Source organism: Chinchilla lanigera, unplaced genomic scaffold (assembly GCF_000276665.1).
Source record: "Chinchilla lanigera isolate Chin_1 unplaced genomic scaffold, ChiLan1.0 scaffold00088, whole genome shotgun sequence".
Lineage (NCBI taxonomy): Eukaryota > Metazoa > Chordata > Mammalia > Rodentia > Chinchillidae > Chinchilla > Chinchilla lanigera.
The window spans coordinates 5662106-5684027 of record NW_004955489.1 but is presented as its reverse complement, the minus strand read 5'-3'; the positions used below and the strand labels follow the sequence as shown (position 1 = coordinate 5684027).

The 21922-nt window shown below is 37.1% G+C and overlaps 1 protein-coding gene across 10 annotated transcripts in view; it reads right to left on the bottom strand.

Moving 5' to 3' along the window:
• Positions 1 to 21922, bottom strand: part of Mcf2 (MCF.2 cell line derived transforming sequence) — a 102379-nt gene that overhangs the window by 31661 nt on the left and 48796 nt on the right. For 7 of the 10 annotated variants that reach the window (XM_005404557.1, XM_005404562.1, XM_005404558.1 and 4 more), the window contains exons 5-9: positions 6986 to 7105; positions 6084 to 6200; positions 4363 to 4512; positions 2303 to 2436; positions 1880 to 1994 (exon numbers count right to left, since the gene is read on the bottom strand). In XM_005404557.1, coding sequence (XP_005404614.1) covers positions 1880 to 1994; positions 2303 to 2436; positions 4363 to 4512; positions 6084 to 6200; positions 6986 to 7105 — 636 coding nt within the window. Of the gene's footprint in view, positions 1 to 1879; positions 1995 to 2302; positions 2437 to 4362; positions 4513 to 6083; positions 6201 to 6985; positions 7106 to 18447; positions 18631 to 21922 lie in introns of those variants that run through there. The other 3 variants (XM_005404561.1, XM_005404564.1, XM_005404565.2) reach the window with 2 other exon arrangements.

Here is a 21922-nt window from a genome sequence, read left to right as displayed (position 1 = left end):
CCCTCTCCCTCTATCTCCTGGTCTCCCTCCCTTTTGCAAAAGTTCCATGGAAATTCTTGCAAGAAGCAAGATATTTTGCATTTGTGAAATTTTCTCCCCACATACTATTACTTACAAGGGGTGGAGAATGAGTAACTATACTGTAGAGAAATTCAACAACACTCTGGTTAATCAAAACCCAGAACAACAATAAGGGACAGGTGGGTATTCGCCACCTCCAGATGTGGTACCATGAGGAGGGCACATCACTGTGTAGTGCTCTGGTTGGTCAGATATAAGCTAAGCTAATCATGGGAAAATATCAAACAAACAAAAACTGAAGAAATCTTATTTTTAGAAGATTATTCTTCAAACTGGGAGGGTCATAAAAGACAAAGGAAGACTGCAGAAATGTTCTGTACTCAAGAAGACTTAAAAAAGGCAACCTAATGCAATACTAGACCGTAGATTAGATCCTGCATTAAAAGAAAAAAGTGTTATAAAAGACATTTTTCAATCAACTGACACAACTGTAATACAGATGGTAGATAATATAAATGCACTGCATTGTTGCTAAAGATATTGAACTTCATAACTGTACTGTGAATGAATATACTTATTATTAGGAAAAAAACCGAAGCATTTAGAGGAAAGAAGCTATAAGGTATACAATTTATTCTCAAATGGGTCAGAAAAAAATCATTTGTCAGAAAAAAATATTGTATGCACACACACAGACACATACAAATGAAGTAAAATATTAAGTTAATCTGCAGAGAAGATATATGGATGTTTTTAATTTTCTTACATTCGTAACTTTTCTGTAAGAGTGAATTTCCAAAGAATTTCTGTAAAAAAAAAGTAAGCGCCAATGTTTACATAGAACCTATCTGCATGTCACCATGAGGCACAGACTGGGTTGTCGAGATTACAATGTAAGGTAAACAGTACTGATTAGAGACAGCAATGACTTCAGGAAACAAAACATAAGCACAGAACAAGAATGTAGAATGGCCGCAAATGACACATAAGAAACACACAGTTGGTATGCTGAGGAAGGTGCTATTTTGTGAGTTTGGGGTTGGGGAGGGAGGAGAGACACAGATTAACTGGATGGACCCAAAAGAATTTAAACTATTCTCTCTTTAAGTACGATATCGTGGAAAACAGGACATTTTAAAAGCTATTTGAATGAACGGATGGAGAAGGCTGGCAGTAACTAAGCCCTCTATCCAGAAAGCAGTGATTTTCCCATTCCTAATTCTTCTAGAACAAATGAAATAGCAAGTGAGCCATTCACAGGAAGAAAATAAGCTAGACTGAGAAGGAGAGGAAAGAAAGCTTTCCTTGGTGAGCTCGATCAAGTACTCGGTGGTGTGTGAGGAGCTTGGATCGTACTCAGTGGAAATGGAAGAAAGGAAATCATGTGTCTTGACAACATACAATGAACCATCGAACAATGTGAAACCAAACACGATTTAATTTCATCTATCAGGCTCTGCATAGAAACAACTTCCTGAACCACAAAAGAAGTGTGCTAGATCATAAGGTCAGCAAAGATATATGTGATTTGAAAACCAAGAAGAGAAGGCATGTTATTTCCTTGGAAAGTTATCACATAGCCCAAGAGTACTTTACATCTAAAGTAACTTTGAACAAAAACCTTAATGTAGGGAGCAACTCTGTCCCTATCATACATGTTGGCACCTAAGCACTTCCTTGTGGGAAATAAGTTGAAGAGGAGATGTCTTGGAATTGCAGTAAAGATTTGTTTTTCATTCTATGCCAAGATTTACTTATATTAGCCTTGTATGGAGATCCTACAAGACAGGATTTCTTATACTTAAAGAGGAAGAACCTCTGGTGTAATGAAAAGAAATACAGAAATGTTTTAACTCACCTCTTGAAAATCTTGCTCAAATCTCCACAGTTGCAGATATTGCTCCATTTTTAATTGGTGCTTTTCCCAAAATCCATCAAAAGCTGTTTCCATATCATGTACTTGAGCTAGCAATCTGAACAAAGAAAAGTCAAATCTCTTAAAAACAGTAACCTGTGTTGCAGAAATGTAGATAAAGCTGGTCTGCACATTTAGAACGGAAGGCAATCACAGTCTGTAGTACTTGGTTCCAGCAGAGACAATCAGTGACCATAGAACTTCGTTGTGCAAGCATAACCAATCTCTGCAGGATACCATGGGAAGAAGTCCTCAGACTTCTAGAGGTCCAGAAATACATTTTGACTGGATGGAGTGTGACAGAAATGATAACTGCATTTGAAAATACAAAATAAGTGAACTCTAAACAAAAAAGAGAGCACTCACTTATTAATCGTTTGCCAGTCACCACTTATACGCCCATGACGTTCAAGACTTGAACTAACAGCTTCCTCAGTGTCAGGCACTTCCAGATTTGTTAGCAGGATTTTTCCTTCTTTGGTTACAGCTGTAATATCTTTCTGTACCAAGGCAGAACAGGACACATCAGCAAGTCAGTAATGCAACCTCAATGGCCACAAGAGAAAGAGAAACACACCTAAGCCATGCACAATAGCACCACCAGCATTAGAATATAGCCTTTGGCCTTCACAGCTGTCTGGAAAATCAAGGCACATTTCAGAATCCCAAAGCTGTGAGGCTCCTAGAAGGCCTGGTCTTAGGGATAGATGTTACAGTCATTGTTTTATAAAACTATTACAGACAGATGTACCATATGCTGTTTGTGGCCACACCTTTTACTGGTAGCAAGTTCTAATCTATTCCATTCTATTCTACTTTTAATGTCCTCAAATAAACCAATAGTAAAACAGTAAAAGCTACTACACCAGAAAGTATACGGGTACAAAGAACATTTAATGCATAGTCAGAAACAACTACATATCTTTCTTACTAATATTAATTATTGTCAATGCCTGCCTTAAGTCTTATTTTACTTCACATTTGGGTTTAATTAACATGAAGCATATGCTTCTGTTTAGAAGGTTGTATTCTTGGACTGAGCTAAAAACATAAACCTCAGACATCTAAGATTAATGTAAGATTTTCTTAAGGAAGTCCCCTAATAGCCTCTAAAATTGGGATGTAAGGGTTTGGGGGCTGTCACTTACCGGTGGGGTATCTACTTAGTGTGTTTGAGGGACTGGGTTCCATTACTAGCACTGCAAAAAAGAACCAGCTAAGACTCATAAAGTGCCAACTTTGTGCCAGACACTGTTGTATGTTCCTTGCTTACTACACGTCATTTCACCTTCATAACAAACGCACACAAGATACCCACGCATCATCAACCTCATTGCACAAGTAAGGAAAGAGAAACACAGCAGGGTAAGCAGACTGTCCAACATCACAGTTTGTCAGAAACAGAGCTTTTTTCCTGGACACAGTTTTGCTTTTAGATTGTGATTCAAACATTCACACCTTCTCTCCTCTTCTTAATTGGGACATGTCACTTCTACATACAGCTGGAATCTGCCATGCACCCAGCACAGCTATTACTATACGATGGAGAGGAGTGATATCTGTATACTGGTTCTTGTTGGGATTGCTTTTCCACTTTTGGAGGAAAGTGACCCTAAAAGTACTTGTTCATTATCAGAATCGTGCCTCCAAATCCTTCAAAATTCAACACTCCAGGCAGAATTGAAAAGGAGAACAAAATCAATTTTCTAACCCTGGTTTACCATAGAAAATGTCAAGCATGCAAAATTGAGGCCAGCCTGGGCAATTTAGTAAGACTCTGTCTCAAAATAAAATAGAAAGGACTGGCTGGTGATATAGCTGAGTGGTAGTGTCCCAGGGTTCTGTCCCCAGTACCAAAGATAAATAAAAATAAAAAAGAATAAAAGAAAGGAAAAAAGGAAGACATCAAGTATTAGTACTCTGCAGAAATAGAGCTTGTAATCAACTAAACAATGTTAGCCTGGGTTATAACACGAGTTCATCGCAGAGATGGGATGAGAAAGCAGACCTCCTCGCTCCGCATCAAATGCTCCTCTATTTTATGCTGCATCTGCAGTGGGGGTTTAAGCAGAACATCTGTCCAACTCTTGGCTCTTACCCTTGTTTTCTAAATGAGAGGGATTTTCCATGAATGAAAAAAATATTTGATTTAAAGAAAAATGGCAGTAGATTGCTTATTCTGGAGCATTTCTATGATAGTCTATTTTCAAATAAACAATTTTATAAGATAATGCTCCATACACAAAAGGAACTCTTAGACTCAACATAGCTGGTATAGTCTCATATTATATAGTTTTCAGGTAATGGAAACCTATCTTTTATCTTTCTATATGCAGTAACCAGTGTGAAAAGAACATACCAAACAATGTTTTAGAAATAGAGAGACCACACACAAAACATCGGTCTGTTCACTCTACCGGACCTACCTTCAACAGATGATACCTTTCAGCACGAAGTGCCAGAGTTTCTTCTATTGAAGGAATATCACTGGGTAGTTCTGTCTCAGCCAGTTCCGTTCCAAAGGACTGTAACATCTGAGCCATTTCTTTTACTGTGAGGGCAAAATTTTCTATAGCCTGTAAAAAGCCAGTGATTATTTTATGGAAATTCCACCATTTTATCAGTAACTATATTTCTTTTTTTCTGGGTATAACAGCAAACACACGTGCTATGAATTCTCTTCTGCTAAGGAAATTTGGTATTACCTTAGCATTCAGCTCTAACTTTGCATATAAGCCTCTAAGAAACTCAAAGTATGGTTAAAGGGCTTCTTGAGTGCCATTTTTCTAACTCTCTGGACTCTTTCTTGACACTCATGACAGCTATTTCTTGGGGGCTGGAGATGCAATGCAGAGGGAGAGTGCTTACCTACCATCCACAAGGCCCTGTGCTACATTCCAAGAAAAAAATGACAAAAACAGCAACAAAAGAATAAAAACAACCTACTTGTTAACTAATTGTTACTACATGTAGTGAGTAATTCACTCACTGCTCTTGAAAATCACAGTATTTTCTCAAACTCTGCAATGGGCAAAACTGCTTTATAATAAACTTACTCCTGAAAGAGAGGGTAAGGATAGCAAAGCTACTTTATAAATCCTTCATGAAAAGCATTAGCATTCCAAACTAGATAACGATCTCAAGAAATGGGGAAACACATTGTCTCAACAATTCATGGCAAGTACTATGAAGATCTGCAATTGTCACCTCTAAGGGTCTATTGCTCTAAAATGGCAAGTAATGTTGTGTTGTTTATTTTGCTTTCAAAATCAATTACTACTCACAGAAAGATGGACAAAATGTAGTTTACCGTGCAGCTCAAGGGATCTCCTCTTTTCTTTAGGCTTTACAGATTATTAAAGGCTAGACATAGTATTGCTAATTTTGACAGTATGCCTTCATATGGATGAATAAATGAATTTTTGAATGAACTGTTAAATGAACTGATGGATGACGAATAGGGATGATGAAATGCACACCTGACTTAATGAAACTTCCTTATTTCCTTCAAAACAGTTCCCATGTCTCTGGAATTTGAAGCCAAGATATTTAAACCACAGACTCCTGCCTGGAAGGCACAGGACCCTCATCTATTTGTAAACTTCGAAAACAGAAGGACTGTGCTACAGATCCAATTGCCTCAGGAACATCACCAGGCTGATGAGCTTAATGATAGCACTTGTGCTTACTGAAGGCTTGCCATTTGCCAGGCCCCGAGCCAGACATTTTGTATTAGTTATCACACTTAGTCTTCTCAAGATCCCTATGAGGTAAGGTATTCTTATTCCTGTTTTATAAATGGGAACACTACAATTTTGAGAGGTTGAGTATATCGTCCAAGGTCATATAGCTAAAACTCAGAAATTCCAGGGACTGAATCCCAACTCCTTGTTTCTATAGGGCCATAGAAAGGGATGGGCAAAGTATGCTCTTATTCCCTAGGCCTCGCCTTCAATGGCCATCCTCAGAGACTCTTCATCATTTCTAGGTATTTCCTATGGAAGAAAATCAAGAAGTTGAATTATATATGTATTTCAAAAGTAAGAGCCCCAAAAATCTGTTTGTCCCAAATAGGAAACTTTTCTAGAACTAGATATAAAGGCTAATACACACTATAGGCTCTACAGTAAGGGCAAAAGCAACATACATTTCTGAAGATGATCCATTCACTGTGGCAGTACTGCAAGGTGCCGCCTAACTCAGGGGTTAACTGCTTGTCATCAATGTATGTCAGCAAATCACTAACTGAGCTCAGCATAACAACCTATATAAATAAGCAAGAAAGATACTGTTAACTGTCCTTCAGGACATCCCTCCATTAAACTGTAAAATGAACTTTAGCATACAATTCCCAGAAAATTATCTTGTATAAGTGGTTGTAACAATTCTCTCCGGTACAAGCCCTCCACGCATGTATTACCCTCTTCAGGTAATAACAGTTTTTATTTTTACAACTTTAACATTGACCTCCATAGAAATCAAAGCACCTAATTCTCTTTCATCTAGGAGTTCGCATTGTTCATGGATCAGCTTGTGAACGAATGCTATACTTACAAAAAGTAAAAGGACTTTATGTCCTTAGTTATAATGCATCAGGAGAGACTTATCTTTCCAAAAGTATCAAGATTTACTAGCACCCTATTCCTACCAATAAAAACATATAAAATATCTTCTCAAAATAAAGAACATGGTAGTTTGCACTAGCTCAGGATGTGAGTTCATGGGAATTCAAATACACAAAACACACACTCATTTTTACTAAAAATAAAAGTTCCTCATTACACACACACACACACACACACACACATACACATATACACACATACATATAAAACATATGTATTTTTAAAAGGAATTTTTTGTTATAAATTACTTGATCTATTCCTTTTTATCAGTATAAGGTTTTGGGTATTTACATTTGTCATTTTTGAAGGCAAGTTTTATTTCATTTTCTTTTAAATACTATGTGGGCACATGTAAAACAAACAGCATGGTACAAAGTTTTCATGAAAATTCAAGGGATACAATATTTAAAGAAGATACTCTTACTGGTAATTTGAGCATGAAATCCTCCTGACTAAATCGAAATCCAATATCTGTGAAAGTTCGCTGAAGAAAACTGGTAGGACGTAAAACCAAAATCAAGTGTAAATTTCCAGGGAAAGAAGCCTATTAGGAGAAAGAAAGAAAATTGGCAAAACACTTAACTGAGCACACAGAAGAAAACACGTTAATTGAAAGAAACAAACTGTAAAGTCATAAAAGCTAGTAAAAGGCCAACAATTAGAAAATAGATATTGATAAAATCTAAAATCATGGTAAAAGAAATAAAAATAATGTAAGTTTATGAGGTCAGATCTTGCAGTGTTCCTGGTATGGAGTTTTCTCACACTAGATAAGTAGATCCTATGTTGTAAAAAATTAAGACTCTAAAGCTTCGTTTTGACATTAGTTCTGTTTTAATTTTTTAATTAACATAAAATTTGTAATTTTGTGGAGTACAATACTATAAGTGGGTAAATGTATGCAATGTGTTCTGATCAAATCAGGGTAATTATCATTTTGTTTTCCTTAAATATTATCATTTCCCTGTGTTGGAACTTTCAAACTCTTCTAGTTATCTTGAAATGTATAATTAGTTACTATATAGTTTACGTGCTGCATTATATGACATTAGAACTATTTCCTCTTCGTTAACTACACTTTAGTACCAATCATCCAACCTCTCTCTTTCTCCCCTTCCCCCTCCTTTCCTAGGTGTTAATGGACTCTATTCTACTCTTTATTCTATGTGGTCAAATTTTAGTTTCTGCCAATGACTGAGAACGTGTAGTCTTGGTCTTTCTGTGCTTGGATTACTTCACTTAATATAATGTCCTCCAGTTCCATCCATGTTGTCACGAGTGACAGGACGTCATCCTTTCTATGGCTGCATGATATTCCATTGTGTATATGCATCACATTTATCTACTTATCTGTTGACGGACACTTACGGTTCATTCCCCATCATAGCTATCGTTGAAGTGCTGCAGTAAACATAGGCATGCAGATCTCTGCTGCAACCATTTCAATTCCTTTAACCATATACCCAGTAGGGAAACTGTTGGATCATATGGTAGTTTTATTTTCAAATTTTTAAAAGGAACACCATACTATTTTCTGCAGTGGGTGTAATAATTTTTATTCGCATCAACAGAGTATAAGAATTCCCCTTTCTCTGTATATATGCCAGAATTTGTTACTTTTTAATCTTTTACATAATTGCAATTTTACCTGGGATGAGATTATATCTTTTTGTGGTTTTGATTTGCATTTCCCTGATGATTAGTGATGTTGAGCCTTTTTTCATATATGTTACCCACTTGTGTATCTTTTTTGTTGGTTTGTTTGTTTGTTTTTGAGACAGGGTCTTGTTACATAGATGAAGCTGGCCTTAAACTCACTATGTGACCTCAAACTTGTAGTGATTCTCCTGCCTCAGCCTCCCAAGTCCTGGGATTATAGGTGTGCACCACCATGCCTGGCCATTTGTGTAAAGAAATATCTATTCAGATCATTTGCCTATTTTTAATTGCACTGGGATTTTTGCCATTGATTTTTTTTTCAATATTCTGGATATTAACCCCTTGTGAGATAAATAGCATGCAAGAGAAAAACCCAATAGCGGATTTCTACCCCACTCTGTAGACTGTCTCTTCTCTTTGTTCATTGTTTCTTTTGCCATAAAGATTTTAGTTGGGTATAATTTCATTTGTCCATTTTTTTCTTTTTTTGCCTGTATTGTTGAGGTTATAGCCACAAAAAGTTTTTCTCTATACCAGTGTCTTAAGTGTTTCCTCTGGTTTCTTCTAATAGCTTCATAGCTTTTGATTCTACATTTAGGTCCTTGATCCAATCTAAATTAATTTTTATACATAGTGAGAGGTGAGAGAATAATTTCATTTGTTTGTATATGTACATCTAGTTTTCCTAGCAACCATTAACTGAAGAGTCTGTCTTTTCTCTAACATATGTTCTTATTACCTTTTATTGAAAATTGTTTGGCTATATAATTATAAGAATTAATCTCTCTACTCTGTCCTGTTAGTTTATGTGCCTGTTTTAAAACCATTATTATACTATATTTGAACTCAAATTGCATTTGTTACTTATAAAAGCAAGTAGAATTAGGAGGTGGGTTCCTAGGTTAGCCCGAAAAGCCATAGAGAACTGAAATACTATTACCTCTACTAAACAATTTTAGAAAACTATAGTTTGGAATCATAATTTTATTTTCCTGCAAAAACTTTCACTAGACATCTTTTATGTGTCCCTTACATATAGTGAAATAAAAGATTACCAAGCATTGTTAGGGACTGAAGGTACACAAATTAATAAAAGCTAGTGCCTACTCAACATGCAAGAAAAAAATCCAATAGCAGAGTTCATAAATATCCTTAACTCCAAAGTATGATAAGTTGCTAAGTAAAATAAAATAAATGAAGTATAATACTATCCAAGAGAAGTGATAATACACAGCATATTAGACCTATAAGGGTCAAAACTGTCTTAAACAAACAGGAATTTACTGGATCAGAATGTAATTCTAGCTCCTCACTGTCTCTCCGGGTTGTAGAACAATGTTGGCACACAGTAAGCAGTCAAAATGATTTATATGAAAGAACTCCCCAGACAGATAAAGAGGGCATTATACAAAATTAGTGAGGAGTGGGTATGGGATGGTCAGATAATATTAGTAATAAATTCACATACTGTCTATTTTATGTTAAGCATTTTGCCAACATTATCATAATTTCTCTTCATAATAAAGGAGTTAGGGTACCCCCTTTTAAAAATAAACTAAGAATCAGGGAGTTTAAGTACAATGTGCAAGAGTTAGTGAAACTGTGATATGTACCTAAATCTGTGCTCTTAATCACTAAGCTCTCACCTCTTGAAGAGGTCCTAGACAAGAAAGCTAGAGGAAAATGATGCTGGCAACAAAGTGAGATGATGTTGTCAAAAGATAGGCAGGAATTGCACCAGGAAGGATGAGGAATTTTTTCCTAGAGGTAAAGGGAATGTCTAGGTGGTTCTGAGCAACAATATAGTCAGATTTGTATTTTTAAAAATTTGCCTGTGTTGCTGAGGATCAAATCCCAAGCCCTAGGCAAGCATTCTACCCCTGAGCTATTACATCCTCCTTCCTCTCAGACATGTATTTTACAAAGACTGGATTGGGACAACAGTAGAAGCAGACAGATGAACTAAGAGGCTGGTAGAAGAGGCTCGTACAGTAACGCAAATCAGAGATTCTGATTTAGAGCAAAGATAGCGAGAATCAGGGTAGAATTTAGGAGGTATAATCAGGAAGACATTATGATTGAATAATGATGATGAGAAAGGAGGGATGCAAATCAATCTCAAGATTTGGGGCTTGATAAATGGTTGCCACTAGAGACCATACTCATAAGAGAAATAAATAAGTCTCACACGTGTAAACATTGTATTGTCTCCCTAGCAAAAGAACCTAAAAGAGTAAATAAAATCTAAAAGACGCAATAGATAGTGAGAAAGGGTGAAAAACTGCTCAAAAGGAAAGAATGGGTGGGACGAGGGAAAGGAGAAAATAAAGAAGGAAGAGAATATATATATACACACACACACACATACACACACATGCACATATATATTGGCCGGGATAATTGTAGTATTGATTTCTATTGCTTTCTTGAAAGGAACATTTGATATTTAATTGTTTGATCATTCTTACATGTCTGTATTTTTTTATCGGAGAAACCGATATGTTGGTTTCTAGATAACAGTACTTAATACAGCAACCATTGTTAATTTCTTTTCACCTCGTCTGAAATTCTGTATTGTTTTCATTGTTTTTATGTTGTTCCAGTTATGTCTGTGTGTTTGTTAATATGTTTTGGTTGTTTTATTTCTAAAAATAAAATTAAGAGAAAAAGATTTGGGCTTGAGTAAGTGGGTGAATGGTACAACTCTCACAGAGAAGGGGAACACAAGTGAAGCAGATTTTAAGGATGGAGGCAAGAGCCTGATTCCCCTTCATAGAAGTGTTGGGTTGCAAGGGTCAGTAGAACATCCAGATGACAGTCATCACACAGCTCTATGTACAAATAAGGAGGGGAAAAATTCTAGACTAGAGGTATAGAGTCATCAGTCTCAAAGGGGAAAATTAAAGCATGACAAAGCAAAGTATGCTCATATTTCAGGCATGCTGCAATACTAGCAATTGAGCAAAGCTAGAAAGCAGAACTTAACAAACCATTTTGAGCGCAAGTCACTTATGAGGACTTTCTGTCCTTCCTACTCAATTTTGTTGTGGATTTAACTGTTAAAAAGTAAGATCTATTAAAAGAAAGAATAACTTTCACTGAAGAGTAAGACCTAAACTCCTGGAGAAATAACACTCACAAATAGTGGCTATAGAATTCAATTTGAGATGGTGAAAAAATCATAAACTATTAAGTGGCAATGAGAACCACAGCAAGGTAAAGAGAACGGAATGAGACAGTCACAAGTAAGTAAATGAAAAAGGCACAAAACTAAATCGATAAATCAAACAATGATTATCAATAGACTCATATTAGGATAGTTGTCTACACACAATTCTGCCAAGCAGCCATGTCTCTTAACTTCTGCCAAGCAGCCATGTCTCTTAACTTCTGCCATCTTTTGAGAAGCCAAGTCTCCCTCTTATTATTCTAAATATTATTCCAAATGAGACAGCTACCTTCCTATGTGACCCCCTTCTTCTAACACACAATAATTAGTGGGGATTAGCAGCATTAGTATGAAAATTTAAAGTAGGCAGGAATATAATCCAGCCCAAGATTTTTCAATTTAGTGTTCAGCGAAGGAAACATTGAAGCTATCTGTCCAGAGCTACTGGTAGCCTGACCCCTGCTACTGGAGAAAGATTATTTCAAGACAGCATGTACACAAAAATGGACGGAAGATGACAAAGAGTTCTAAAGATAATGTATGCCCCACCTTCACGTATGTATACAATGTGTAATGTATTTTATGTTAACCATGGCACATATTTCCCACAATTATTTCAAGAATTAAAAGAAATTATGAATATAAAAGTACTTTGTCAACTCTAAAAACAACAAGGTAGTTTTCAAAAAAAATTTATCATGGATTTTGGGGACTAAAAACATGTAAAAGTTTTGCTGGAAAACTTTATAAATGTTGACAATGATTTACTTAATAGAAGAAGTTTACAGGGGCTGGTGGGAACTCTGGGTCCATTTTTAGGAGGAGATCACTGATTCTGTTTCTAGTTCATTTACTTTGAGTGAATGGGTGAGTTAAGTCTTTCCTTCTAGGTAAATTACCAGTATACTTCCTGTACTTACCTACCTTGAATGCACCATACTTTTGCCAATTTTTACAGCACAATTATTTTTATTCTTTCAGGGATTCTAGGTTTCATGATCTTTTTCCTCTCTCACTTCCCTGAATTTCATAATCTCCAGTACTATCATTTAGGAATTCTCTAGAAGCAAGGCTGTAGGGCTGACAAGCTTTAGGCGCTGGATACTTAACTACCTCCACAGTCACGTGGGGGGCAGGAGCAGACGAGAGGAAGCGATGTGAATAGAGAGGATCATGGGGCAGTTCTGTGCTGAGGTGAGGCCCTGGTCTGTACTCTGCCATTCCTCGGACAGCAAGGCTGTCCCTACGCCTAGGATAATGGACAGCTGATCACATATCAGGGAACAAAACAGGAGAGAGAAACAAAATCACTGTCCAAAGAAGCAGTCAAGAAATGATGTTAGGCAGAGGTACAGAGTCTTAAGCTGCTCATAGTCAGGGATTTTATGGCGAATGCTTACTAAATCAGTCATCACTTCATTTGATAGAGTGGCTTATCTCAAACATTGACAGCGATATAAATGCCTGCTATAGATAATTCTGCATTCTAGTCAGGTCACTCTGTAGTAAAGCCTTCTAGTTATTCTATCATCCATTCTTTTCCTTAATTCCTTTATAATGTTTAGTGATTTACTCATCTCATTAAGCCCACAGAAGTCAGTATTTTTAAAGAAAATGTACTATCAAAGGACAAAAACTTCATTTCATGCCTTGTACAATTACTTTTAAAATGTTCCTCATGCTCAGTGTGGTGGCGCACGCCTGTAATCCCAGAACTCGGGAGGCTGACGCAGGAAGATCACTGCAAGTTCAAGACCAGCCTGGGCTACAAATTGAGCTCAAGGCCAGCCTGAACTGCATAGTGAAACCCTATCTCAAAAAGACAAAAAATGTATAAATAAATTAATTAATTAAATAAAATGCTCTTCATTATAAAACAATTTTAGAATTACCTTTCTAGATATTCTGCTAACCTAATAGCTACTCTCAAATTCAGTAGCCATTTGGGGGCAATAGTTATGCAGCTACTAAGGAATTTAGTGGCATTCAAATAATCCATTTGATTTGTCAGTTGTTTTAGAAAACCAAATTATATCGTTCAGACCTGGTATATTGTAGCTATTCTTCAGGTCCACAAATGAATCTCATACACTTGATTTTTTCAATCTCAAACCTCAACAGGTACTTGTCAAACTATTGTACTAAAAGTGAATGCACAAGCTGATATGAATGACTGTTTTTCACAGCTTTACTTTCGGAAAAATATATTCAGGATATAGGAGATATATATCTGACTTCTCAAAGCCTTAAGGTAGGAAGAGGAACTTTATAAATGTGATTGAGCATCTTGAAATGAGGCCATCCTTAAGTATCAGGGTGGGGCCAATGCAAACATTATTAACAAAAGAAAGAAGTTTGGGGTATAGCTCAGGGTACAGTGCTTGGCTAATGTGGAAAAGGTCCTAGGTTCTATCCCCAGCATCACAAACAGAAGGAAGCAGGAGGGTCAGAGGAAATATCATAGCAGCACCAGCGGTCACAGTGATTGAGGGTAATAAATCAAAGAATGTGGCTAGCATCTAGAAGCTGAAAAAGTCAAGGAAAATAAGACTCACTTCTAGAATTTCCAGAAGGAACACAGCCAACTGACTTTTGTTTTCTTTGAGATAGGGTCTCTTACTATGTTGCCAAGGGCACTAACTCTCCAGATCCTCCTGTCTCAGCCTCCTGAATAGCAGGGGTTGTAAGCTTATGCTAGCACCTGCCTGGCTTCTTGTTTGTTTGTTTGTTTGTTTGTTGGATGGATGGATGGATGGTTGGTTGGTTGGTTGGCTGGTTTTTGTGACAGTGTCTTGCTCTGTAACTCACACTGGCCTCCAACTCATGGTGATCCTCCTGCTTCAGCTTCCCACATGCTGCCAGCACGACTGGCTGACTTCTTGAGTTTAACCCTATGGGACTTATCTTGGACTTTTGAATTTTAGTACCATAACAATAAATTTATGTTGTTTTAATCTACTAAGTCCAGTAAGTTTATAGTATTCTGTTGTAGCAATAACTGAAAAACAACACACTGAAGTTTTATGAAGTTGATTAATTTTTCAAGATTTTCTACCTTATGAAAGCCAGAATTAAACCCCAGGTTCACCTGACTGCAAAATCAGACTCTTTGGAACAGCACAGTTGGGTGATATAAGGATCAGGTTCAAGGTTAGAACTCTAAGCTGCAACCTAAAGCAAAGGCAGTAACTCTGAATGCCTACGCTGTTAGTGCAAATGTGAGGCAGGCAGATTTTAACTGAGCTCAGCCTCACTGAGGTGGCAATAAAGACTGACACTCTGGCTGTATGGTGAGGATCAACAGGAAGTGCTGAGGACTGTGACCACAGAGCACAGGAAAAGGGGAGCACTCGCTAGTCAGCTCCAGCGACATGTTGGCCTGTGGAAAGCGGGTCTGCCACTACCTGTAGTGGTTTCTCAAGAGAGGCCAGAAACACACATTTCTATGTGAAACCCACAGTTTTAAAGAATGGGGAACAAATTGAAAGTCTGTTAAAACATTGTATGGGTAGACACAAACACACCTGTGAGCTGCTGCCGGCTTGCAACCTCTGAATGAAAAGGCTTTGTACATCTGAACAAGGACCTACCTCAATCTGAGTAACAGATATATGTCCCTTTCTGTGATTCTCACAGGCATATGGGGATCTGGACAGGACAGAGCATTCTTAAAAATGTTTAACCTGACAAGCCAGGTGGGTTTAAAGTTAGTTTGCACATGTGCATGTGGGCATACATATAAGTATACAGAGAAAGTGGGTTTGCTCCATATACAGATGCTTGTATCAGTAAAAAATTTCAAGATAATCCATTCAAAAGCTGGTATTTGAATGAACAATCCAACAGCATATGATTTCAGAAGCACAAATCATCAGAGCAAATATAGCTCAAGGTCAGCGAGCTTCCCCTTTTGGTTGGAGAATACTATACTTCTAAATATTTTGGTATGCTGCTTTAAGAATCTCTAATCTGTATGGTTATATAAACATGAAGAAGCACAATTTTTATCCCCCCACCAATTCAAACTCCAGATTCTAAAAACAGAAATCACTTTTTGAGCTCTTGTCCAAAAGCAAAGGGATGTGGTCAAAGGTCAATTTGTTTTATTTTGTTGGGTTTTCTTTCTTTCAAAAAAAGACTTTGCATGGAAGAGGAAACAGGCATGTTTTTTGGACTTGCAACATGTGACTGAAATGGGACAGCTGCCCATCATCAGACGGCCCAGAGCCTTGTGTCCAGTCCCTGTACATGTCCCCAGCCCAGCCTTCTGCAGCAGCTCTTGCTGGCTCTTCAAGGAAGCAGGCACAAAACAAGCTTCCCACTATCTTTAGCGTCTAGGGAACACATTCCCCCTTCTTACTCAATCCACCTGTCTCGCTGTCCTCGTACACGATCTCTCAGACTCACAGCAGTAAAACAACCGCAATAGGTACAAACTTGACACATTGATTCACTGTTAAAGTCAGAAAGCAACCTCATTGAATATTTCTTTTCGTAGGAATCTATCCATAGGTTTCAGTTATTCTAGTTATTTCTTTTTAAATGCTTGAAGAGCTTTATGAAACATAAAATTTTGTTTACTAAGCATAAATGCAATTTTTATCCCATAGATTTTCTTTTTTAACCTTTAGAGTGAAGAAAGGCAGCAACAATAAGAACACCATTGCCTAAATGCTGCTACATGCATGCTAGGCTTGTCATATACTGACAGTAAAGTCAGTATTACTCCCTTTTTACAGATGAGCAAACTAAATCACAGTCCACAAGCAGGGGCACAGGCCACAAGCAAAGTCTATCTGGATCCTATGCGCAAGCTCTTTCCAGATGCTTAACACTTCATATACTAAATGCATACCCAGATTTACTGTTTCCTATTTAGGAATGACTTCACCTTGACTCTATAAAATGGCCCAATAATAACATTCCATGCAAGTAATGGGAAACAATTTCGTATTAGGGAGCCCACTGAAAGCAAACCGTTATGATTTACTGTCATGGCACAGTATAACATTGAGATGTTAATGTATGATTGACCTTGATGAGGTCTGAAGCATCTTTTCAGAATATGCTGGTGCTGTTGAGAACAGTTTTCAATGGGATGAATCACTTCCACACTCTTCTCCCATATCCCTACCTTTAAGGCACAGCAAGTTTGAGTTACTTCACACGTTGCTAAGCAACTTGCCAAGCGACCTCAGGAGCGTGACAGTCCTAAACAATACTCCTTCCTTCTGGTTTGTCATTTTTGTTGTGTATCTTTTTCTTCTCATCTCTTCCTCTCATTCCACTACAGTCAATGCAATTTCTACCCAGCAACCAGTTCAATCCCCTCTGGGGACTTTAAATTCCACTGGAAAATCTTTTTAGACCTGTCATAGCCTCTGGGATCAGCCTAACCCCACAGATCCTTGCAGATGGAACCTTTCTGTCACTAGCTGTGGTTCAAATTGTACATTCCGGTCAAGGTTTAACCATGTAAGCTAAACAAATTTACCTGCCACCATAGTTCTGGGCTTTGGAAATAATGTAATCCATTTCATTTCAACATCTCTCTTCCGAGGGGCTACTTAAAGCAAATATTTTATGAGGAAAAAATATAGAATAGGTAAAAGAAACATACACTTTTATTTAAGGTCCAGACAAATGTCATCTCCTCCTGTATAAGGCCTTCCCTACGAGCTGGAAGTTCTTTTGCAACAGGTATTGATGAGCTTATCCCACCTTCTCTACTAGACTGACAGCACCTTCAGCCCAGCTGCCATTCCATAATTACCACTGTAATCTGTTAGATGTAGCACAGTGCTACATAGGTTTACTCAATGAGTGTCTGCGTATTTTTTGTGTGGCTATTAATGTGTATATATGAAACTAACTTTGACACTGAGAAAACATCTATGTACATTAAGTGGACTATAAACTTTCTGAAAGTTCAAGTGAGTTACCTTTGATAATAACAGTGCTAATATCAGTTCTGCAAAATACTATAAAACATATAAACAGGCATTTTTTATTCCTAAGTATAATTTTACAAACGGTTTTTGTGCTAAGTTTTATTAGAAAAGAAATCATTTACTCACCCATTGATGTCCCCTATCATTTAACAACAATGAACTTCTTCCTCATCTTCCTTTTGACTTAAAATGTTACCTTTTGCTATGGCTAATTTTAACCTAACTTTCTGGTGTATGATGTCTCAATCTTTTTATACTGAGCAAGTTTTTATTAAACTGTAATATCACTAGCATCTTAAGTTTTGAAAGAAAAACAGTGGCATTTAAAGTCTTATTGATAAGTTTGCTGTTAAATTAGCTAGTGTTATTTCAACATTTCTCAAAATAGATCTAAAGGTCATGTTGGAGATTTTCTGAGTAACTTAGAATATGAAAGAATTAATGGTGGGAACATTTTGGTAGAAGTGTGTTTGAAATGCATCTGAAAGGAGAAATTTCCAAATTCTAGCCTATATTAAACAGTGGGTCACTTTCCTAACCCTCAAAAGAAAAAAGTTGCCAACAGGCTAGCATTTTGCATCTTTAAAGTTTGTGTCTGATCAAGAATTGAAGCCTTAAATCTCATTTCAAATTATTACAGACGTTCCTTTTTTCACTTGCACAGTAATACCCAAGGAGAGCTGCGTTCTTAAGTGCTGATGAAATCGCTTCCAGACCTATCTATATCATGCTATACTTGACCATGGGAAAAGAAATGGTAAATTCTTTTGTTAGATATTGTTTTAAGTTATTATTTAAAGCTATGCTACCAAATGATTCAAAATTGCTAGTATATTCTTAAGCAAATGACATGATTAACAATGCTCTTTCATAAACTTGATGACATTTCGATTCTGAAATGATATTCTCCCTCCTCCACTTCTTTAAATTGCCCTATGGCCGGCATCACAGTAATCACATCAATGCAACCCATGCAAATACAAGACTCCATCCTCTCCTCTGTCCTTAAAAACCCCACTCAGCAGTGTGGGCCACAGCACCCTGCTGCAGCATCCCTGCACTTGAACTTGGGAACAGGCTTTCCAGGACTGCAGGCAAAGCCCTTACCGCATTCCTTCTGAACCTCATCTTGCCTCTCGGGGGATTTGCTTCTGCCATCTCGCCTATACACAATTACACTCTTCTTCTCCAATTGTCAGTGCAACATTGATGAAATATGAGCTGCTTCTGGGGAGGATTTAAAAAACGGCAGCCAAAAATCTCTATCAAACAAAGCTACCGTAGCTTCCATAACCACCGTGGCAACGCTGCAAAAAAAAAAAAAAAATCCACTATCCCTGATTAGTCAGCTGACATATCCTTCCCTGCTGCTCATTGTAATTTGCAGCTGACACGTTCCCCCAATTACTTAGCCTGATTGAACCTTGTGGATTAGCTTGTGCCGGACTGCCCAAGAATGTCGGGCATGTCCTGAGAGTGGAGGAAGGAAAAACCCACTCTCCTTCAAGCAGTCTGGATGGGACTGGCTTTCTCCTCTGCGCAACTGGATTTTTAAGGTGGAATGCTAAGAATCTTTGTGAAGGTAGTATGCACTGATCCCTCTGACTCCTGTCCTACCCGCGTCTGTGACTTCCATTTCAATGCTGCATACCATTACCTTTTATTAAATTCTATTCTGGATTTAAGCATTAGAAAATGTTACAGTCTGTGAAATTTGTCCTGATAATAATCTGGAAAGGACACATATACTTTCTAAGGTGGTTAGGATCTTCTACCAAATCAACTTTCTCTCAAAACAGCTTGAAGAGAGAATTTTGAATATTCCCACTGCAAAGAAATAATAAATATTTAAAGTGATACATATGCTAATTACCCTGATTTGATCACTACACAATGTATATATAAATCAAAACATTACATAGTATCCCACTAGTATGGACAATTATTAGGGGTCAAATTAATAATGATTTTTAAAACATGCCTTATCATTAATTATGAAGTATAACCTAACTGCTTTCACTTATTTTGGAATCCTAAGTTGAGATCTTCAAATTGAATTCTATGATTATTTCATAGACACTCATTTAAAGAAATATACTAGTTACCTGTCTACACATGACGCCTTTCACCAGAAACCCTTTCTGAATGCCATGTTTTGCTCTTTATATTATTTTGTGTCCAACATTTACTTTTATTTCAGTGACCAGCAGGTATTGATGGTAGATATATAATTAATGTGCTGCTGAGTATGTGTATAGAAGTTATATCAAAAACAGACATATTTAAAATGTTCAAAAGACACACAGCTAAACAATCTACAACCACTTACATGTCACAAGAACCGCCTACTCTTGACCAGCACCATCAATTTGGCAGAAAAGAAAATAAAAGGACCTTGAGCTCTGAGCTCTCTACTGAGTATACGGTGAGACCTCATCACTCCTAGGAACACAGAAAGGGGAGTAGCCCCGCCCAAGAAATGAGTCATTACCCCTCTGTTGATCTTTAATTGATAAGATCAAGACCTGATCTTATATTTCTCTCTTATGGAAAAAAAGACCTCTGTGCTAAGTAACCTATTTAACCTGTTTTTTTGTTTGTTTGTTTGTTTTTTTATTTTCTTGTTTTTTTTTTTTGTCTGGTACAAACTCACGACCTCGCGCTTGCCAGGCAGGCGCTGTACCACTGAGCTAAATCCCCAGCCCCCAAGTAACCAATTTTATTAATAGCAGCAAAATTTTACCAAAGGACTAGTGTCATATGCCAATTAGTCAGACAATGAAAATTAATTTAATCAAGCCAGCCAGTGTTGCCCAAACGTAAAAAAGCCAGGCAGTAAAAAAAATGTTTTCTTGCAAGAAGTGCTACATCTAGTATAAAAGTATTAATTATTGGCATAAACCAAAATGTATTCAACAAACCCAAAGACCAACCTAAGAAGCCACAAGGGAAATAGCTTTTATTTAGCTCCAATTATAGGGTTCAATAATCTATGAGAGACAGAGGTACTCACTCCAAAGAAATCCTACCTTTTGCTAAAAAGCACTGAATTTAGTTATGTATCCATAGGTCATTTGGAAAATGATAGAAAATAACAGGTAGAAAGGGTCCCAATAGGAATTTCTAAAATTCCAATTTTTGCTCTGGATCTTTTAGTTTCTTAACTATTTGACCTTTGATTCATCACATAACCTTAATTTCATCATGTATGGGGCAATTATAGTGATACTTGCCTACAGTACTTAAGCAGGAAGGAGAATCAACACTATTTAGTAAATGCAAATGCTTTTGAAAAAGCAAAAATATACAAAGGAATTTTTTTTCTATTTTAATTTAGTAACTTGTTTGGATCTACTATTCTCTTTTCTGTGTTATTGTTAAGTATCTTTTTAAAACACATAAAAAAGAAAAACCACTTTGCTGATACCCAAGATGAGGCAATTCATGCTAGGTATGAATAATGATCTCACTGATTTTACCATGTGAGTGTTAGTATTGGGGTCAGGTTGGTTGTAGTGACAGGAGCAGGGAGCTGTGGTATGCTATCGCTTGGCAGGGTGACTACATAACAATGGTGTACTGCCTATTTCAAAATATAAATGAACAGTGAAATAAAAGACCGATAATAGGAAGTAGGGAGATCTTTTGTCAAATGAGAAGGGAAAAAGAGATGGAGGGAGGGAGAGGGAAGGAAGCGAAAAGGGATTTACACAAAGAAAATTGAAGAAAAAGTGGAAATAGAGCCTTTGCAAATGGGAAGGGGAGCAAGAGGTGGAAGGTGCAGGAAGGGATGAAATGGGAAGACAGAAAACAGAATGAAGATGCGTTCTGTACACTACAAACTCCCCACAATCAATGTAATCATCACGTACTGCAAACACACACCGATTAAAAAAAGAATGAAAAAACAAGAAAATATTTTGAGTGTTTTTCACTGCAAATAAATGATCAATCTTTGAAGAGACAGATACGTTTACCGTGATTCCTGTGTACACAGGTATCCAAACATCACGTGATATCCAATAAATATGTACGGTTTTTAGGCTTTTATGTATCAGTTAAAAAAATTTAACTTCCCACTGCATTACATATTGCTGAGTTTTCTGATTTTAAAAAACAGTAATTGAAAAAAAAGAATGTGAAGTACAAAGAAAAAAATTTCAAGTGGTTGATGATATGGGAATCTCAAAGAAAAAATCATGCTGCTTCCTGGCAACTCTGGTCTGATAAAAGGAGTGGGCCACATGGAACTTGCACAGACAACTCCAATCTTATCAGCTCAGAAGGAGTCTGTGAGTTCCTTATCTCCTTCATTTTGGAGGGGAGGGATTATTGGGAAATTGAACCTAGAGCCTGTGTACTGAACTATATCCCCAGACATTTCTTTTATGTTTTGTGAGACAGTTTTATTAGGTCACTAAATTGCCCAAGCTGGACTAGAACTTAATAGTCTCCTGCCTCAGCCTCCCAGAGCACTGGGATTACAGGGGTACATCACCCATGATTGTGTTGAACAATGTGACTACATCTTGACAGCCTAATAATGTAAAAAACCATCTTGACTGTGGACACAATATTATTT